Below are 18,143 nucleotides of genomic sequence, written 5' to 3'. Positions count from 1 at the left end.
CGTCATTTAATTCAAAGCCTCAGCTTTTATTTACAAATGTTTGACTAAAAATATCTAAAAGATAATATTCACAAGATGTTTGTTTCTTTTTTATATAAAAGAAAAACACCAATAGAGTTTGAACCTTAGATACTGGTTTGAGAATACTTCATGGTTACCTCATTTACAAGAAAGGCAGATACTGGAAGTACAATTAACTTCATATCACTAACGACTGAGAAGACAATGTGATCGGAAAGTTTCACAATTTCATCCATCAGAAGGATTCAAGAATAAAACCAAGCCATTATTTATATCCATTTAAACTGAAATGGTCTTCACATTATAATATTTTACAGTTTTACATAAATCACTGTTACTATAATTTGATTAAAAATGAAATATAAAAAAAACACATGTCAGTGTTTTGTGACCAGTGGCTTACGCTGGGGTCTGTGGCTGCTTTAATACCTCGTCCAGCTCCTTCACAAAGTGCCTGAGGGCATCTAAGCAGCGCTGTTTGATCTCCAGCAGGTTATCGTCCAGTGGAGCCTGCAGCAGATTATCCAAACTGGGTTCCTTGGCCACCAACATCTTCACCACTGTGCGAAATGTCTCACAGTCCTGCCTGTAATGCTGCACATAAAACAAATCACGGCAGGGATGTCAATATTCACAATGATACAATCAAGTATATAGTGTAGAAAAACAAAATCCAACTTTTTTTCTCGGACCGTTATAGATCGGTCTTATTCAGTTATTCAAGACTAAATATAATTTTGTGTTTGATCATAATCAAAAATATCGGCTTGTCAATCAACCTGAGAGTGATGCATTTCAGTGTTTTGAATTTTGCTGCTGTGGTTACCCTCGAGTTTTAAGACGGAACAAAGATTGTGCCTTCAAGTATAACTGCCTTTATTTTAAAGGCTGAATATCAAATTTGGAAGTGTCTCTGGTATTCTGAGTATACAGTCCACAATACAGAGCACCTCATAAAATTACCGAATTTGTTGGTATTTTATGCGCATATGAATACTTACATGCATACAGAATAAACAGCATACAAGGTAACATTTAAATGACCCCACAAAGAAGAAAGCTTCTCAATCTGACAGCTCTTTTAATGCTAAAGACCTTTATATCAACGCCTAACTGTGAACTTAATGAACCCAGTCCTGGTAAATTGGTGCATTCTATAAAAACAGGTGTGTGAATGTGTGTATGCGAACCTATTCAAGAGCATGTCTGGCCATTACAAAGGGGACATGAGGTGTCAGAGTATGTTACTGGTGCTGTAGCATTCTTTCACACCACATTGTAACAAGCTCTCACATCCCTCTCAGATTTTTACTGCTGACCCAAAACGGCTGTTAAGTCCTTTATTAGAGTCCCAGGTGCAAGCTCACAACATCTTTATCACCTGGAGAGAAAAGGCTGAATGTGGGGCCTTGCACTAACCCCACCCTAGATGTTAAGGGCTACACCAGCCTGTGAAGGAGCAATCTGGGACATCGGGGTCCTCTAGGGTTGAGATAATGCAGCTCAGATCACCTCTCCCCTCAAATTAAAGTCACTGGGACCGACATGAAGCTTCTCTGTGGCTTACAACAACCACTGTCTTGGCCACTACAAGTAGGACATCAAATCCAATCACTAGCTAATATTAGATACATGTCTACTTACAAAAAAGAGGGATTTATGTGAATAAAGGACATTTACACCCCCCAAAACATATCATCTCTATACATTTGACAAATAATCCTTAGTATTTTATAATCAGCTGTAGGTAATCACTTCATCAGATGGAAAACAGTCAATCTTTACATCAATTCTACTCAAGTGTCAGAAGATATGACCTACTTCTTGTTACACGGTTGCAGTTTTCTTAGAGGAACTGTATATCTGTCATGTTCAGACCGCATAACCCTTTCAGGAATGTGGGCTGTGCAGGCCTCAGTTGCAAAACAAAAATGACGGTTGACAGTATCTCATCAAACATTAACTGACTGTTAAATGCAATAAAACTAAAAAACCATCAGCTTTGTTAACTTTGAAAAGAAAAACGCTGCCTGTCAACCTAAATCAGAGTCCAGTCTTGAGCAGAATGTGAGGTTAACCGGTTAAACGGCTATATTCCAGGTTTCTGTCAGTTATGGAGCGAATTTAAAACCACAACTGCTGTTTCTTTGCCTAGATACACATTACATAATGTGTATTCAAGCTAACTCGTGCTCGTGTATACATCAATTTGTATAGCGATCACGAGAGCTTTTGTAAATTCCTTCTATCACTGTCACATGACTTAACTGTACTTGATGACTTGATTTCAAGGCTTTTTTGGACAAGAAAAAAAAAAGTGTCTGAAATGTGTGATTTACTTTAGTATTTGGAAAGAAAATACAATGTAGGACTGTGAGTCTACACTTTCTAAAGAGATTTGCCACAGTTTGTATCAAGATGATCTTTTCTATCAAAACTCTGGGCGGGGGCTCGGCCGGGTGGTTGCCTTGAACACACAGAAAAAGGTCAAAGAATCAAAAACAATATGACATTCAGCTTGGAACAATAAGGGTGGAAACAATGTGCCACATGGGAACCACTCAGTGTGCTTTCAGGCAAAAAGAAATGTCCCAAAGCAAAAGGGTAAAAGAGAGGCTAATGAGCATACCTGCCTACACTCCCAAGAGCACAACTCATTGTGTTTGTCAGACTAGGACCAAAGTAGGCTAAATAAGATTATGTGAAATTACAGAAATTACAGAAATTACACACACAAAACTTGGTGGGAGAAAATAAAGTGTCTCTATTTTTTGCTCTACCTACTAATTACAATGCCTGCAGCCCCTGGATCACTTTAGTTCTCCTTCGTGGCTTTAAAAAAATAAATAATGTCTCCATCTCTCTCTCTCTGATAATTCCCCTGCTGAACTAGCTACAGCACGTTCAGATAGTTGATGCACACCTATCTGTTCATTCCCACATCCCTAACCCACATTTTGTGGTACCGGATATAAAATTGGAACAAAGTTTGCTCTTGTTACAGGAAATAAATGTTATCAACTGCTATGGTAGGGTAAAATAACTATTATGACAATTAACATTACAGCAATACAGGTTATTATCGCTGTATCACAACACGCGTTGTACACACACACACACGCAGACGCACACACACGCAGACAGAGGAAGGCAGGTCGAGTACACTCCGACAGAAATACCCCAGACTGTGGGAGATGTTTGGACTCATGCTGATGATTTAATGTCTGCAGATCATGTCAAGCGAATTCGCGGCCCCCACATAATTATAGTCTTCAGGCCCGACCACAAGGAAGTGAGAGACTCACGACACGTGTGGCCAGCTATGCTCAGGGTCAACTTCATTCAACAACACAGCTCTCCTTCTGTCTGCATGCTGTACGAGTCCCTTCCCAGGCTGTTTTCATAAGATCTTAATTTAACATCAGTACAGGTGGATTTCCACAGCGCTACCTCTTGAGTGCAGGTTTCTTCCTTGTTAGACATTATTTAGAAGAAGCTAAAAAACAAATTGGTTCCAGGTTTGAAGATGTGAGAGGAAACGTGGTTAAAATGAGACACTAACATGCGGCGTACGTCCCACAAACCAGCCCCTCTCTAATCACTTAGGGTTGATTATGTTTGCCATCTTTCAAAAACAAAACCTTCCTAAGCTACAGCCTTTGATTACATTTTCACTTCATTCTATTCCGTACACAGTTTTACACACAAGGAAAGACGGCTGGAAAAAGTGGCCTTATAATGAACCAGGAATCATCCCTCGATGATACTGGAGCTTAGACGACTGCGAGCCATCATGTGCATATATGGTGGCTCCTGCTATTTCTGTAACAACTACTCCCATGTTAGTGGGACAAACAGGAAGCTTTGTCGTGACCTGAGCGTGCTCTGTATGTTGTGAGAAAAGGTTGCAGGGAGGTTCTACCTAACCCCCTGAAGTGGGAGCCATGAGCTGATCTTCAAGCCTGATACTAAGGGGCCACACAGGACGGGCTGGAGCCCCGAGAGAAACGGCAACACTAGGGGCCTTAATTAAGGAGGAGCCTTCAAAAGTGGGCTTCTGCCCAAATCGGATGTTTGTGGAGGTCCAGATTGTGAACATACTGACAGGAGTGTGCTGGGGTACTGTGTGGGGGTTTGAGTGAGATTATACATAAGGCACTCACATGGACATTTAGTGAGGCTCTGTTCAAATGAGCATGGATGCAGGCGGGGGTCCCGCATAATAAGGGAAGTGGGGTAATGAGTTGAGGGCTGGTACACATTAGGGGATATTAAAAGAGCCATTTTAATCACTCAAGCTGCAAACCGGACCTCTCGACGGAGGGGCTAATAGTTGAAATGGATAAGTTTCATTTGCGCTGATTGAGATGATGAATGGACTTCTCTGAAAATCACTCCCAGGCACTTCGCTAAGTTATGAGAGGATGTTTCTTTTCCATGTTGTTGCTGTTGTTGTTGTTATTTTACAGATTTGTTCTGTGGTCCGTCACCAAGAATGATAAATTGCTCCCATGGTCATCTGTTGCATCACAAGGGTTACAAAACAACTGCACGCTGGTCATTACGCCTGCAATAAAAAAACGATTGGACATTTTCGAAACATCGTATGACAAGCGATGTCATAAGCAGGGTTGTTTACTGTGTCAAGGCATTCGTTTATAAACTTTCTCATTTTATTTATAACCCTGAAACACCCACAGACATGCATTACAACAATCTCTAGTGCCGAAAAACAATGAGCTTTGCTGGTGTGACAAATCCCTTTCCGAATGAGCCGGCCCCATGCTAACAGGCCTCCGCACACAGTATTAAGACCTTAACTGATCCGACAAAATAAAGGGATGTAGCTCGTTTTGTTTGTCACACTTGTTTTACACTAACTGCTGAGGATTGGAGCCATTCCCTCAAACCAGAAGGTCCAAGATCCATCTCTGCCAACTACCTGATCTGCTCAGTTTGGCGATCCACAGCTGCGGCGGATCGGTGTGTGTTTAACTGAGCCTGAGGGCAGATGTTACAGTAAAGACACGGTGGAGGTTTCTGCCTCTCACCACGTCTGTAGGAGCAGTTTGAAATGGCAGGGTAAGCATGCGTGTGCTAATGCCAAGAGACGTACCACACTGTGGGTGGGCCGCGTGCATCCTGCAGGGCAATTCCTGCCCTGCTTTAACGGGAACAGATAAGTGGTACTGTAGTGCCGAGCGATGAAGGAGAGGGAAAGACGTGCAGATCCAAATGGCGGGCCACAAGAGGCATCACAACCTGAGGTGCTCAGCACTTTTCTGCTGACTTATCCTCCTTCTCTCCACCCAAAAAATGTTTCTCAATTATCTTAAATATTACGTGTAGTAAGCCAAAGCACATATATTCACCTTTTACATCAACCCCCTTGACTCACAGCCAAAATAACGCACCTTGAGAGCAGGGTGAAGCCCACACATGTAACGCGGAGCAACGGCACAGTGAGGAACGCCACTTACGTCTATTAGGACCCTCAGTCACGGGGCAACAACTTCTCAGCTGGACAGTGTACGAAATACATTTCTTCAGATAAAACAAAGTGCTTCAGTATGTGTGTTATTTAACAATGTAGGGCAGAGGTCTTCAATAGAGGTTCCGCAAAATCTTTGGTTAATTAGAAAATAAAAATAAAAAAACGAATGTCACTATTCCAAAACAAGAGAGAATAAAACAAGATGGCTCCTTTATTAGGGGAAAAAAAAGAAGTTTGGAATGGAAACCAGATTACCAATCTCACCTCAGTTTCAGATTCTTGTTTTAAATATATTTCAGAAGTCAGTAAAAGCTGATCCCTGGGGAAGGATGAAGATTTTTGCAGTATATTATTGGCCGATTGATACGAATGGGGGAAGGTTCAGATACGTTATATTATGGAGAGTCAAGAGAATTAACAGAAGTTAAGTCGTTTCATGGAGAAAATCGTACTACCTTCTCAATTTCCAGAGCCTTAGTCTTAATGGCCTCCGACCGGCGAGCCTTGAAGTCTTCGTCTGGTGTCAGCTTTGGCTCCATGCTGGCAGCCACCACCTCTTCCGTCTCCGCTACAGATGCAGGAGTTTTTTCCTGGCGGGTCAAAGGTGAAGGGTTAGAACTGAGGTCACCAGGTTCAGAAGCTGGTTCTGATTTCAAAGTGTTTCAAATAGAGACAACTCTGCTCCCTTGCGAGTGTTGAGTTCTTGTTGTGGTCCGTGTTTAGTTATGCATGCCGCATGTCAACAGTAATACCATATACAGTACATGTCTCTGATTAAAGGATCCCTACAGTCAAAGATCAAAGTAAAGGCCCGCTGACACAAATAGTCAGTTATACTTACAGTTAAAAAGGAAACTAACCTAAATGTCCATGAATCAAAGAATATATATTCTTCTTTATGTTATTTTAGTCTTCACAGTACCATACTTGTGGTTGTGTCTGTTTGTGGCCCTTTAACTAGAGAATTCAAAAATGATGCTCTTGTAAGAGTAATAATGGTGAAGATGCTGCGTTTACCTTTGAAGACCCGGAGCTGAGAGGAGACCCCTCCACCGAGCTGCTGGGAGTGTGGCTCACGCTGACCTTATCTATGGAGAAAGTGTCGTGTCAGATGAAAATGGAAAGAACAGTGTCTTTTTACCTGCGTGTTTAAAAAGCATGCAGTTGGTGAAGTGAAGTCATCACATCAGTACAACAGACTGCAGAGGGAGAAACAACTCTCTGCATTAGTTTAAAAAGCATGCAGTTAGCCTTGTTAATAAAAATGTCTGACTAAAAGGGACACAACTATCAAAAGAGGTTAATCTAAAGAATACACGAGGACGACCACAGCATTCTTTCATCTCATTTTTCTGTATTAAAATAAACCTCAGGGGAGCACTTTGATGGCCACGTTAAGAGCAGCATCAACAGTTCAATCTGGACTGATTCTCTCTCCACTGTGCTGTCTAAAAACTGCAACTTGCCATAACTTTTTCTTTTTTTTATATATGTTCTGAGGAACAATTACTTTCTACTGTGAAACAATCACTCACTTGTCATTGTGAACAATCGTAAAGCCAAGGCATTATGAGGCAGCTGAAAAATATAAATCACTGACTTTTTAATACTCTCTTGTTGGATCCTCCCACACATTAGTGGTCGAGGAGTTCAGCTGTTCCTAAATTGAAATATTGTCCTCTACTGGCTCCAATGTGGAGAGAAAAAAAGAAATATGACCAAGTTGTTTGTTTTTCACTGAAGGACTCTCCCACAGTGATTAGAGTGAGCCAAGGTAAAGCCTCAGTGGGGACTAAGGAGTCCCCGTGTGGTGCTTTCGCCGGGACCCCACAAAGACTCAAAAACAGGCACGATACGAAGACACTGTAGTTTGGACCGCACACGCACACACACACACACACGCACACGCACAGTAACAGTGTTACGGCCGAGATATGCAAGAGATATGTAGAGATAAACAAACTACAGCAACACATTGTTGTATAACGTCGCCGTGTCTCTCAGATCGTCGGTTTGTTGGACGCAGCCGCCCTAATTATGATGTTGAAAAGATGTGGTGGGGAGTGTCTACACACTGTTTCACAATCCGACGAGGGCTTCATTGGAGCATACAGACTACTTCTCTTTCTGCGACATACAGTGGCACAGATGTGACTCTCCTTCTCCGGAGATAAGCTGGAGGCTCATGCCCGGCACCTCACACCCTCCGTCGACTAATCTAAACGAGAAGCCTGGTTTCACAATCGGGGCGTAGGGGATTAGAGAGACCTGATCTCCTGAGCTAGATTTCTCTGCCATGTATATACGGTTAGCCAGGTTTCTAATTGGCTTTTAACAATAAGGGCATTCACTTTTTTTGGATTGTTTTCAAACATTCTATACATATACTGGTTTTCTCTGAGTTACCTGGTTTTCTCTGAGTAACCTGGTTTCTCTGAGTAACCTGGTTTTCTCTGAGTTACCTGGTTTTCTCTGAGTAACCTGGTTTTCTCTTAGTAACCTGGTTTTCTCTTAGTAACCTGGTTTTCTCTGAGTAACCTGGTTTTCTCTGAGTAACCTGGTTTTCTCTGAGTAACCTGGTTTTCTCTTAGTAACCTGGTTTTCTCTGAGTAACCTGGTTTTCTCTGAGTAACCTGGTTTTCTCTGAGTAACCTGGTTTTCTCTGAGTAACCTGGTTTTCTCTTAGTAACCTGGTTTTCTCTGAGTTACCTGGTTTTCTCTGAGTAACCTGGTTTTCTCTGAGTTACCTGGTTTTCTCTGAGTAACCTGGTTTTCTCTGAGTAACCTGGTTTTCTCTTAGTAACCTGGTTTTCTCTGAGTAACCTGGTTTTCTCTGAGTAACCTGGTTTTCTCTGAGTAACCTGGTTTTCTCTGAGTAACCTGGTTTTCTCTGAGTTACCTGGTTTTCTCTGAGTTACCTGGTTTTCTCTGAGTAACCTGGTTTTCTCTGAGTAACCTGGTTTTCTCTTAGTAACCTGGTTTTCTCTTAGTAACCTGGTTTTCTCTGAGTTACCTGGTTTTCTCTGAGTTACCTGGTTTTCTCTGAGTAACCTGGTTTTCTCTGAGTTACCTGGTTTTCTCTGAGTTACCTGGTTTTCTCTTAGTAACCTGGTTTTCTCTTAGTAACCTGGTTTTCTCTGAGTTACCTGGTTTTCTCTGAGTTACCTGGTTTTCTCTGAGTTACCTGGTTTTCTCTGAGTAACCTGGTTTTTTCTGAGTAACCTGGTTTTCTCTTAGTAACCTGGTTTTCTCTGAGTAACCTGGTTTTCTCTGAGTAACCTGGTTTTCTCTGAGTAACCTGGTTTTCTCTGAGTTACCTGGTTTTCTCTGAGTAACCTGGTTTTCTCTGAGTAACCTGGTTTTCTCTGAGTAACCTGGTTTTCTCTGAGTAACCTGGTTTTCTCTTAGTAACCTGGTTTTCTCTGAGTAACCTGGTTTTCTCTGAGTAACCTGGTTTTCTCTGAGTAACCTGGTTTTCTCTGAGTAACCTGGTTTTCTCTTAGTAACCAGGTTTTCTCTGAGTAACCTGGTTTTCTCTGAGTTACCTGGTTTTCTCTGAGTAACCTGGTTTTCTCTGAGTTACCTGGTTTTCTCTGAGTAACCTGGTTTTCTCTGAGTAACCTGGTTTTCTCTTAGTAACCAGGTTTTCTCTGAGTTACCTGGTTTTCTCTGAGTTGCCTGGTTTTCTCTTAGTAACCTGGTTTTCTCTTAGTAACCAGGTTTTCTCTTAGTAACCTAGTTTTCTCTGAGTAACCTGGTTTTCTCTGAGTTGCCTGGTTTTCTCTGAGTAACCTGGTTTTCTCTTAGTAACCAGGTTTTCTCTTAGTAACCTAGTTTTCTCTGAGTAACCTGGTTTTCTCTGAGTTGCCTGGTTTTCTCTGAGTAACCTGGTTTTCTCTTAGTAACCTGGTTTTCTCTGAGTTGCCTGGTTTTCTCTGAGTAACCTGGTTTTCTCTTAGTAACCAGGTTTTCTCTTAGTAACCTAGTTTTCTCTGAGTAACCTGGTTTTCTCTGAGTAACCAGATTTTCTCTGAGTAACCTGGTTTTCTCTGAGTAACCTGGTTACTTCAACGCATGTTAACTGCTGGGCATCTACAGAAAAGGTGCAAGTGCAGCCCATATCCACATGTTTGGTTCCAGAGGCCCAATACATCTAGTTTAAAATGCTCTCTAGGTGACGTTCCACATTGTAAGAGACGGTTTTTGTAAATGGGGTTCAGTCCACCGAGGCGCCTAAAGGGCCTTCAACCGCTCACCAAGCCTTGCAGGTGGTGGGCTCGCGTGGCAGCAGCCCCTGCGCGACTCGCTAATAATAGTCATCATTGACCAAGATTTTATAAAAAGACATTACACACAGCGTCTGTGTTCATGACAAAGCCTAGTATACATACGCTATCACTAAAATCCTTTTTTTTTACTTTGCTGTGTTGGCCTAATTAGTATGCCAGATGCGAGTGGAGTTGGGAGGTACAACTGTTTCCTCGCAGTTTTATTACATCTTCAAAGGGTGGTACGACATGGAGCCACGTTTTCAACACATTAATATGTTTATGTGTCTTAGAAATCAAAGCACTGGAGAAATTACTGCCCACACGGATTCGCCCCAGACTAATAATATTGCTGATGTCAGATCACTTTAAAAACAAGATTTTGTAACATGTGAATCCATAAATTTCATGAGCTCAGCATTGCTTATTAAACTTCTAAAGTCACAGAAGAAAGCGTGTAAAATGACGAACCCAAAGTGATTTGGAAGACGCCGTTAAGCCGGCGCATGAACAGAGGAAAAGGTCAGGTTCTCCATCCGAAGCCAAACCACCCCAATAAACCAACGGTATCCTTTTTCCCAGCCTCTGGAAGTGTGTGTGGTGTTAGCGTAATTAACATCTTAACGTGTTTCAGCACACCCTGACCCTTCACATTACACACCACCTCTGAAAACAGATGCTTCACCTGGAATGGCTTAATACCTTTAGACATTATAATTATACGTATGCCTCTGTGAAAGGGAACATTGCCACTTGTGTTGTCATTACAGAGGGTATAACAGCTGCAGGGACAAACATCGTGCTAGATTTGGGTAAATTCATAACTCCACTGTGTCCCATCATCTGCGCTCCTTCAGGTTTTTTGCGCGAGTGGCCCGACACAGAGTGTGCGGTGGTTCAGAGTGGTGCAGTGTTATTGGACGTCCAGACAGCTCGCCATCCCTGCTAGTTCTTTCATTTAAAAAGATTTAACAAGCAAAGATGGAAAACAGAGCACGAGTGTTTTCTCAGCCTCCACAGTTTTAATGATTAATATTCATGAGTAGGGTTTGTAACTAAGCTTGTTTAGACTCAACAAACAAACCGCGACAACTCTTCCTGCTCGTCTGGTAGCACCACCTTTTTATTGCTTTCAGATGAGATCTACAGAAGTTGTAATACTTACGCTTTTTCTGGGCCTGCTGGTAGGTTAAGCTTCGCTCCCTGTCGGGGGAGAAGCTCCTGTTGCTGGTGTTGGATCCAGAGCGGACAGGTGCAGCTGGATGGGCTTCCCTCCTTCCAGGAGAGCGTTCCCGTTTGATTACTTTCTGTGGAGTGCTCCTGTAGACATCGTGGTCTTCTCTAACCAAAATAAGCGACAAGAAAGAAGTTCAGAAGTCCTGAGTGCTTTAGATCAATAATGTCTAGAAGTGTGTTGTCCTCCGCTTGAGGAACAGCATGTTAAAAGTGCACTTCAAATATGGAGTGTCCTACTGGCCATGGGAAACGGCGTCACGTTCTTAAGATGTAATTATTGTTTGTCGGCAGAGATCTGAATCACCTCAACAAAAGCTTTTGCTTTCAGAACTTTTTTTAGATGAGTGAGATTTTCAAAAGAAAAAAGACATTTTGCAGTGTGACATGATAAGTTTAAGGTTTCCCATTATAATAAAAGAAAACTTAAAATGTGTGTGTTTAAATGGCAATTAATACAAAAGACACCTGAATTGAAGCCCTGCCTGCTGACAGAGTCGGCAGTTTGTTAGATGAAAACTAGAAAACCATATGGATGTGAGGGCGGTGACTTGGCTTTTCTGGCACTGACCTTAGAGGAGGGCCTGACCCTTGACCTCTGCTGCTGAAATAGGGATCGCCTCTTCTACTGTTCCTAAAAAACATTAAAAAGAAGAAAAAAAAAACACAGACAAATCAATCACTGGCAAAGCTCCTCTGCAACCTGGTCAAACTCTTTGGGGGAAATATCAAAAATAAATCAAGTGAATTTAAAATGAACAACTTTCATCGTTACTGGTTTAGGAAGAAAAAGTGTTCGTCAGTGAACGCTTTTCAGATGGGTAATGGAAACAGAATAAATAGAAGACTAAACCACAAAGACTTAAACTCAGTCTCAGTGGGGCACTGATCAATTTGTGGAATAGTGGCATCTTCCACTTTGGCACATGCAACAGTTGGCAGACATTTGGACCAATTTCGGTCTCCTTTCACTCTTGTCCGTCTTCAATTGTAGGCAAAGCCACGATTAAGCCTGAATATGGAGCTGAAGACACAAAGCACCGTCACCAATCCTTTTCCTCAACCACGTAATGCAATGATGCATTTATCTAACGTGCGATAGTCCGAGCACAACTACTGAAAATGTCATTGTTCATTGCACCTCGTTTCTTTTTTTTTTTATGGTTTTCCAGGCTCGAAGCTTGTTGCCCGAACGACAACCTTTAGGTCCAGAGGAATAAATGACCCGGAGGCACCTGGTTTTCATAACCTCTGCCTGAACTCAAGCCACATCTGAAACAAAGAGCAGGTCTAACAAGGCTTCACACTTTTACGACTCATGGTCTGTTTGGCAAAAGGCAGGCTGAGTCTTGGCTACTTCAAACACTGACTTGTCGTCCATGCAGCACAAAACTAACATCAAAAGGCTCCTGATAGTGAAGAAAAAGGCTACTTTATTTTGTTCTCCAGAGAGTAAAACAAGCATTTATGAGACAGACCTTCACTCAGACATTACACACATTTGAAAGGCCATGCCTTATTGCAGAAGCAGAGATATACTGTATGAAGAACACTCTTGATACTGACGGTCAACAAAAACAAAAAGATGTCTTGTCTAAATAAAAAGTCTTCAATTAATCGGATGGATTAAAGCATTTAGCATGGTCGCTTTCGACTGTCCATTACCTCGGAGCTGCACGTCAGGCAGGTCGTTCATTTCATGATTTGAGGGTAAAACCTGATCGCCTGTCACCAACTTGTTTATGTTTGTGCACCAGCTCGTCTTTATCCCACACCTCTTAAGCTTGATTTTTAGATGTACAGTGAGGGGCCTATGACGTAGCTATGACGTAGCTATGACGAGTCTACGCACGCAGCCACAGAAGCTCCATCATTACTCCCCGCGACTGTGACCCTGGTTTGGGCGTTCAGAGCCTGGAGTTTCTGTCTTGTGCTATGATTGAGAGGGTATTTTTTATTTTTGCCCCCTTGTCAACTGTAGCACATTGTGCAAGGAAAGGATCCTACAGACTGACTTCCTGCTTTGATGTCTTTGAAAATAGGATGAGATCACTGCCATGTGCAATATTCACTTTTACAACTTCTTATCAAGCACTTTGTACTTATATTACTTTTATTCTATTTAACTATTGTGTACTCGCCACTTTACTTCATATGTTCTTTTGCTGTAACAAGATAAATGTCCCCGTTGCGGCACTAATAAAGGATTTCTGATTCTGATTCTAATTTTGAATTTGAATATATCTAATATAAATGAAAGTAAGAATATCTGTGTATTGACTGAAGAGGGAGTGGCCCAGCTGTTTTTCCTCTCAGGGTGGGGTAAGGGGTGGTGTTGGGGTTGTTAGGCTGAGTGAGTAGACACTAGTGCCCTTTGTCCCCCCTCTCTAGCCTGGTATGACTCCTGTGAAGGGGAGCTGGGGCCCGTAAAGTGTTGGTATGTTGAGGTGGCAGCGGTGAGAAGATGTCTGTTGATGTAGCAGCTAGAACTGCTGCTCTGTGTCGGGTTAAGCTCTTCAGCTTATCTCAAGAGCAGTGTGCTCACAGACCATTGCTTTCTAAATATATATTCCAAAGCAAGGAAATGTGTAACAGTAAATGTAATATTTGTTACTATTGGGTGGGATTTGAGATTAAATCATTTAAAAATAAATGTAAAGTGTTTTGCACTCATGGGCTTGGTTGACCCAATTCTCAATGGTATTAGATGCAAAGAGCGTCACACGATCAAGCTAATAATATCCACCTTTCAAAAGACTGACCTCTGCCTCCACCTTGTGGGCAAAGTGATGCATTACATTTTCAGACAAACAAAAATGTGTCAATTAAAAGAAGAATGAATATTAATTACCTTGACCCTAACTGATGCCTCAAATCATCTCTGCCGTACGGCTGTGGGGAGTACGAGCCTTCCTGAAAACAAAATGACAGTTACAAATGGACTGCATTTATAAACGTGCTTATTCCAATCTTTGCGATCATTCAAAGCGCTTTTAAGACACTCTGCTCTGCCTGTCGTCCTATCATCTTACACTTGTTTACAAACCTGTAACACAAAACAGATGTTAAGTTTATAAACTATGCATACCAAGCGTATCTTACATTTCGTGGGGGTGAGGTATTCCTGCGAAAATTGCTAAAGTCTGAGTGTTCATCGAAATATTGACGGTCAGTAGTCGGGTAACTGCCTTCGCCGAGATCTTCTCTCGCATCCTGGTAATTTCGAGTACCGCCGTACCACTGGTCATCTCTGGCATATTCCATATTTTGCCGAGGCATGGGGTTCCTCTTTTCCACAATATTGACAACTCGATGGACTGTCACCTGAAATGACACAATATTATATTTTACATAAAATAAAGCTGCTCTTTACACAAGATTACATTTGTAGGCAGTAGGTTTGGAAATAAACCATAAAATTATCTATTATCTATGATGACATTGCATTGTCCAAAATGACATTGTGCTGTCCTAACATACTACAAAGTAAGGCTTAATGAATAGCTTTGGTTGTAAAGCCATAGAACAAAACAAATGTAAACATAATTTAGAAAAGGAAACACAATCAGCAGAAAAACAGCGTCCACAGCGTTATGATACATACTGACACAAAAGGTGTCGTGACATTTGGATGCAACATTGATATCCTCCTAAAGAGTGACTTACAAAAGAAGAACAAGTGTATGAACACTCAATACTACCATAAATATCTACCATGGTCATACAAAGCTAATCACATGACTGCAACTTAAGAAAACAGTGTAACGATACCAGTTCTTCCCACTTATTAGTCCAACTAATATATTTTGGTTACGCAAGACAGCATCTTCCCTTACCTCTCTTGAATCAGCTCCTGAGAAGTGATCTTCGTAGGCCCATCTGTCTACATTTCGACCTTGTGGAAATGCCACTACAAAGAAAAAAAGGAATGTGTTTGTATATTGGTCAGACGATGAGTTCACAGCTATAAAGTCACTTTTACTAATTACGTTCTTGAATGCATATGTGGTGAAAAGAGGCTATGCTGTCAAAGAATCATGTTTTATTATCTATAAGCCTTTTGTAAATAGTTATTCCTATTTAGTAAACACTTTCAGGACTTTTTCTTATCATCAATGTGACTCATGTCATCATCAGAAGTCTGCATAATACACGGATTGGTCAAGTTTCCAGCTGCCCAGCTCGTGTTATTTTTCAACACTACTCCAGGTGAGCAGTGAGCTCAGAAGGTGTAAGGCAACAAAGGCTGCGGGTCCAGATGGCATCAGCTCGAGGCTCCTCAAATCCTGCGTCGACCAACTGTGCAGGATTGTGGAGCTATTATTCAACCTGAGCCTGAAGCAAGGGAGGGTACCACAACTGTGGAAAACATCTTGTGTGGTACCCGTGCCAAAGAACCCCCACCCCAAGGACTTCAACAGCTACAGACCGGTGGCGCTGACATCGCAGCTGATGAAGACCCTGGAGAGGGTGGTCCTTGGCTATCTTCGACCCCTTGTGAGACCATCGATGGACCCACTTCAGTTCGCCTACCAACCTAGCATCGGGGTGGATGACGCTGTCATCTACCTGATGCAGAGATCCCTCTCTCACCTGGGGAAGGCTGGAGGCACTGTGAGAATCATGTTCTTTGATTTCTCCAGTGCCTTCAACACCAACACAAGCTGGAGTGCTCGGGGGTGGATCACCACCTCACCAGCTGGATTCTGGTCTACCTCACCAACCGTCCACAGTACGTGAGGACCCGGGAGTGTCACTCAGACACGATTGTCTGCAGCACGGGGGCCCCCCAAGGAACGGTTCTGGCACCGTTTCTCTTCACCCTCTACACTGCAGACTTCACCCTCAACACAGCAAAGTGTCCCCTGCAGAAGTTCTCTAACGACTCGGCCGACGACGATGCTCTGATGGGGATGACGAGGAGTACAGAGAGCTGACACAGGACTTTGGGTTAGGGTTGCCCAATTACCACTGTCATGTGCAATATTCACTCCCACACATTTTTCCAATGACTGTACTTATATTACTGTTACTGTATTTTATTCTATTTAATTGTTACTCGCCACTTTACTCTCTTGCTCTTTGCTGTAACAATGTAAATTTCCCCGTCGTGGGACAAATAAAGGATTTCTGACTCTGATTCTAAAAGCCCATCGTGAAAACAGTGCTCCTGAGATTTAGGCTGGCTAGTGGCTGCAATTACTGGGGATATCCTCCTACATCAAACCAGAAGAATGAATAATGAAGGAGCAGGGGACATTGGCATCTAAAAAACACTGGAAAATGTGCACAGGGAAAAGCACTACATATAGTAGTGGCTAATAATGACTTGCTGAGCATGTACAGTCGGCATTTCAGCATGTTGTAGAAAGTGGTACAGCCAAAACAGTCTAGTTAGAGGTTGAAGTCTGTGTGAGAGACTACTAATTACATTGCTATGCTTATAACATGCATATAACAAAATGCTGTTGTTGTCACTTACTTATAGGATGGTTTTGGTTATGTCTGGTATCAATGTGTCTCAGTAGAGAAGGATTAACCTAGAAGAAGGGAAAGGATATAGCTTTATTAATCTGACTCAGCATAGACTATTTTAAATATATACCCAAACACACGCACACGCACACACACACACACACACACACACACACACACACACACACACACACACACACACACACACACACACAGGACTCAAGTCAACAACATTTCTACATCATCCCCACCTTGCCATAGCTTGTTGCCATTCACCTGGCAAAAGGTTTTTGACATGCCAAAGCATTCTTTTAAATATCCGATTGATTAAAGTTTGTATACACTTCACTAAGTACTAGGTCCCCGACCATACACATACTTTACATACATCTCTTTTCATAAACGGTGGCTTCTGCAGGGGACAACTCTTGAAAGCTCTACGGTATTACAGTAACACTGTTGATAGCAAACCCAGCTAACTAAAATCACAGCAAAAGAGGGAGTTGTAACAATCTCACTCACCAAATAATGATCGTAATACTTCTGACGACAAAGTGCGTTTTACATATTTATTGTATCGCTAACATTAAGTATACACTTATACTTAAATCCAAGTTACACGTCAAGCAAGATTTTTTTCTTCGTGTACCTGTGCACTGGAAACCACAACAAACCCCTAGCATAGATGCTCTTCTTCGCTGAACAACATAGCTAGCCTACTTCCGGGGAACAATACGCTGCCACCCCCTGGTGGCGACTGATGATAATGTCCAAACTTTCTTATGTTAGCCAGTAGTGGAAGTCTATTTATTTGTCAGTTGCATTAGCAGTACTGTCATTTAAAAATACTCAATTGAGGTTAAGGAATTTAAATAAAAGAATCGTAAGTAAAAGTACTCATTAGAGAGCAAAATTCCTCCTACCAGTGTTATATGTTTACATTATGGTAGTAATTCATTTAATATTTTAAGCAGCATGTTAATGTTGTAGCTTGTCAATGTCTATGTAAAATCTTGATCTGAAATTTAACTTACTGTGGCTGTCAAATAAATAAAGTAGACTCAAAAGTACATTTTCCTATGAAATGTAGAGGAGCAGAGGTATAAAGTGCATATACATCGATACTAGTCATGCAAGTACAATTTATACTGGGATACATTAGGCAGACTTTATCTTTGAAAATGGAAATAAACAGGTTAAGTACACCTTACACCTCGAATATGTAGTACTTGAGTAAAATTGATTAACTCAATATGTAAATGTTTTACATTTATGCACATGGACAAAGAGCCTTCCATCAATATTATGTCACATTTATTGCTGCCTCTGTTGTGATTACATTAAAGGTGATTGGGTGAACCTACAACTAAGCATCTAATATATACAAATAACTGTATACAGTTCATTACATGGATGTATGGTTCATTCCTATAAAAGTGCTTAGTTTCTCAAAAAGCCAAAACATGGATGTATAAATAGAACGGTTCGACTTTTGCGTACCATATTACCCGGATGTTCCGGCAATCTTCCTCATCCTGTGGGTCCATAGAGCATGCGCACTAGCGTTTTGCTTAAACCCCGCCTTGCAGCCGCGCCGGTCTCGGCCATAGATGTATTGGGGTCTCGGCCATTCTTACCATGAATGAAGGAGG

The 18,143-nt window shown here is 41.7% G+C and overlaps 1 protein-coding gene across 3 annotated transcripts; it reads right to left on the bottom strand.

The window, feature by feature from the left end:
• Positions 1-5: 5 nt before the first annotated feature.
• Positions 6-18,123, bottom strand: LOC115009926 (periphilin-1). 3 transcript variants are annotated; one of them, XM_029434247.1, is made up of 10 exons: positions 17,992-18,123; positions 16,499-16,556; positions 14,853-14,926; positions 14,119-14,340; positions 13,868-13,929; positions 11,588-11,650; positions 10,949-11,124; positions 6,533-6,603; positions 5,971-6,105; positions 6-615 (listed from the first exon to the last, which is right to left on the bottom strand). In XM_029434247.1, the coding sequence occupies exons 1-10, from the start codon at positions 17,992-17,994 to the stop codon at positions 421-423; spliced, it is 1,059 nt and encodes a 352-aa protein (XP_029290107.1). In that variant the 5' UTR covers positions 17,995-18,123; the 3' UTR covers positions 6-420. The 3 variants fall into 3 exon arrangements, with proteins under 3 accessions (XP_029290107.1, XP_029290109.1, XP_029290108.1); XM_029434249.1 differs by lacking the exon at positions 17,992-18,123 and adding an exon at positions 17,141-17,239; XM_029434248.1 differs by lacking the exon at positions 17,992-18,123 and adding an exon at positions 17,014-17,147.
• Positions 18,124-18,143: the final 20 nt, after the last annotated feature.

This window comes from Cottoperca gobio, chromosome 6 (assembly GCF_900634415.1).
Source record: "Cottoperca gobio chromosome 6, fCotGob3.1, whole genome shotgun sequence".
NCBI classification, from domain to species: domain Eukaryota; kingdom Metazoa; phylum Chordata; class Actinopteri; order Perciformes; family Bovichtidae; genus Cottoperca; species Cottoperca gobio.
This window is presented reverse-complemented; position numbering and strand designations above follow the sequence as displayed.

Excerpts from the sequence above, each read along its gene's own strand:
- LOC115009926 (XM_029434247.1), bottom strand. Across the intron at positions 13,930-14,118 it reads ATACCTCACCCCCACGAAAT|GAAGGCTCGTACTCCCCACA; the intron begins GTAAGATACGCT and ends TTTTGTTTTCAG. Across the intron at positions 6,106-6,532 it reads TCAGCTCCGGGTCTTCAAAG|GAAAAAACTCCTGCATCTGT; the intron begins GTAAACGCAGCA and ends TTGACCCGCCAG.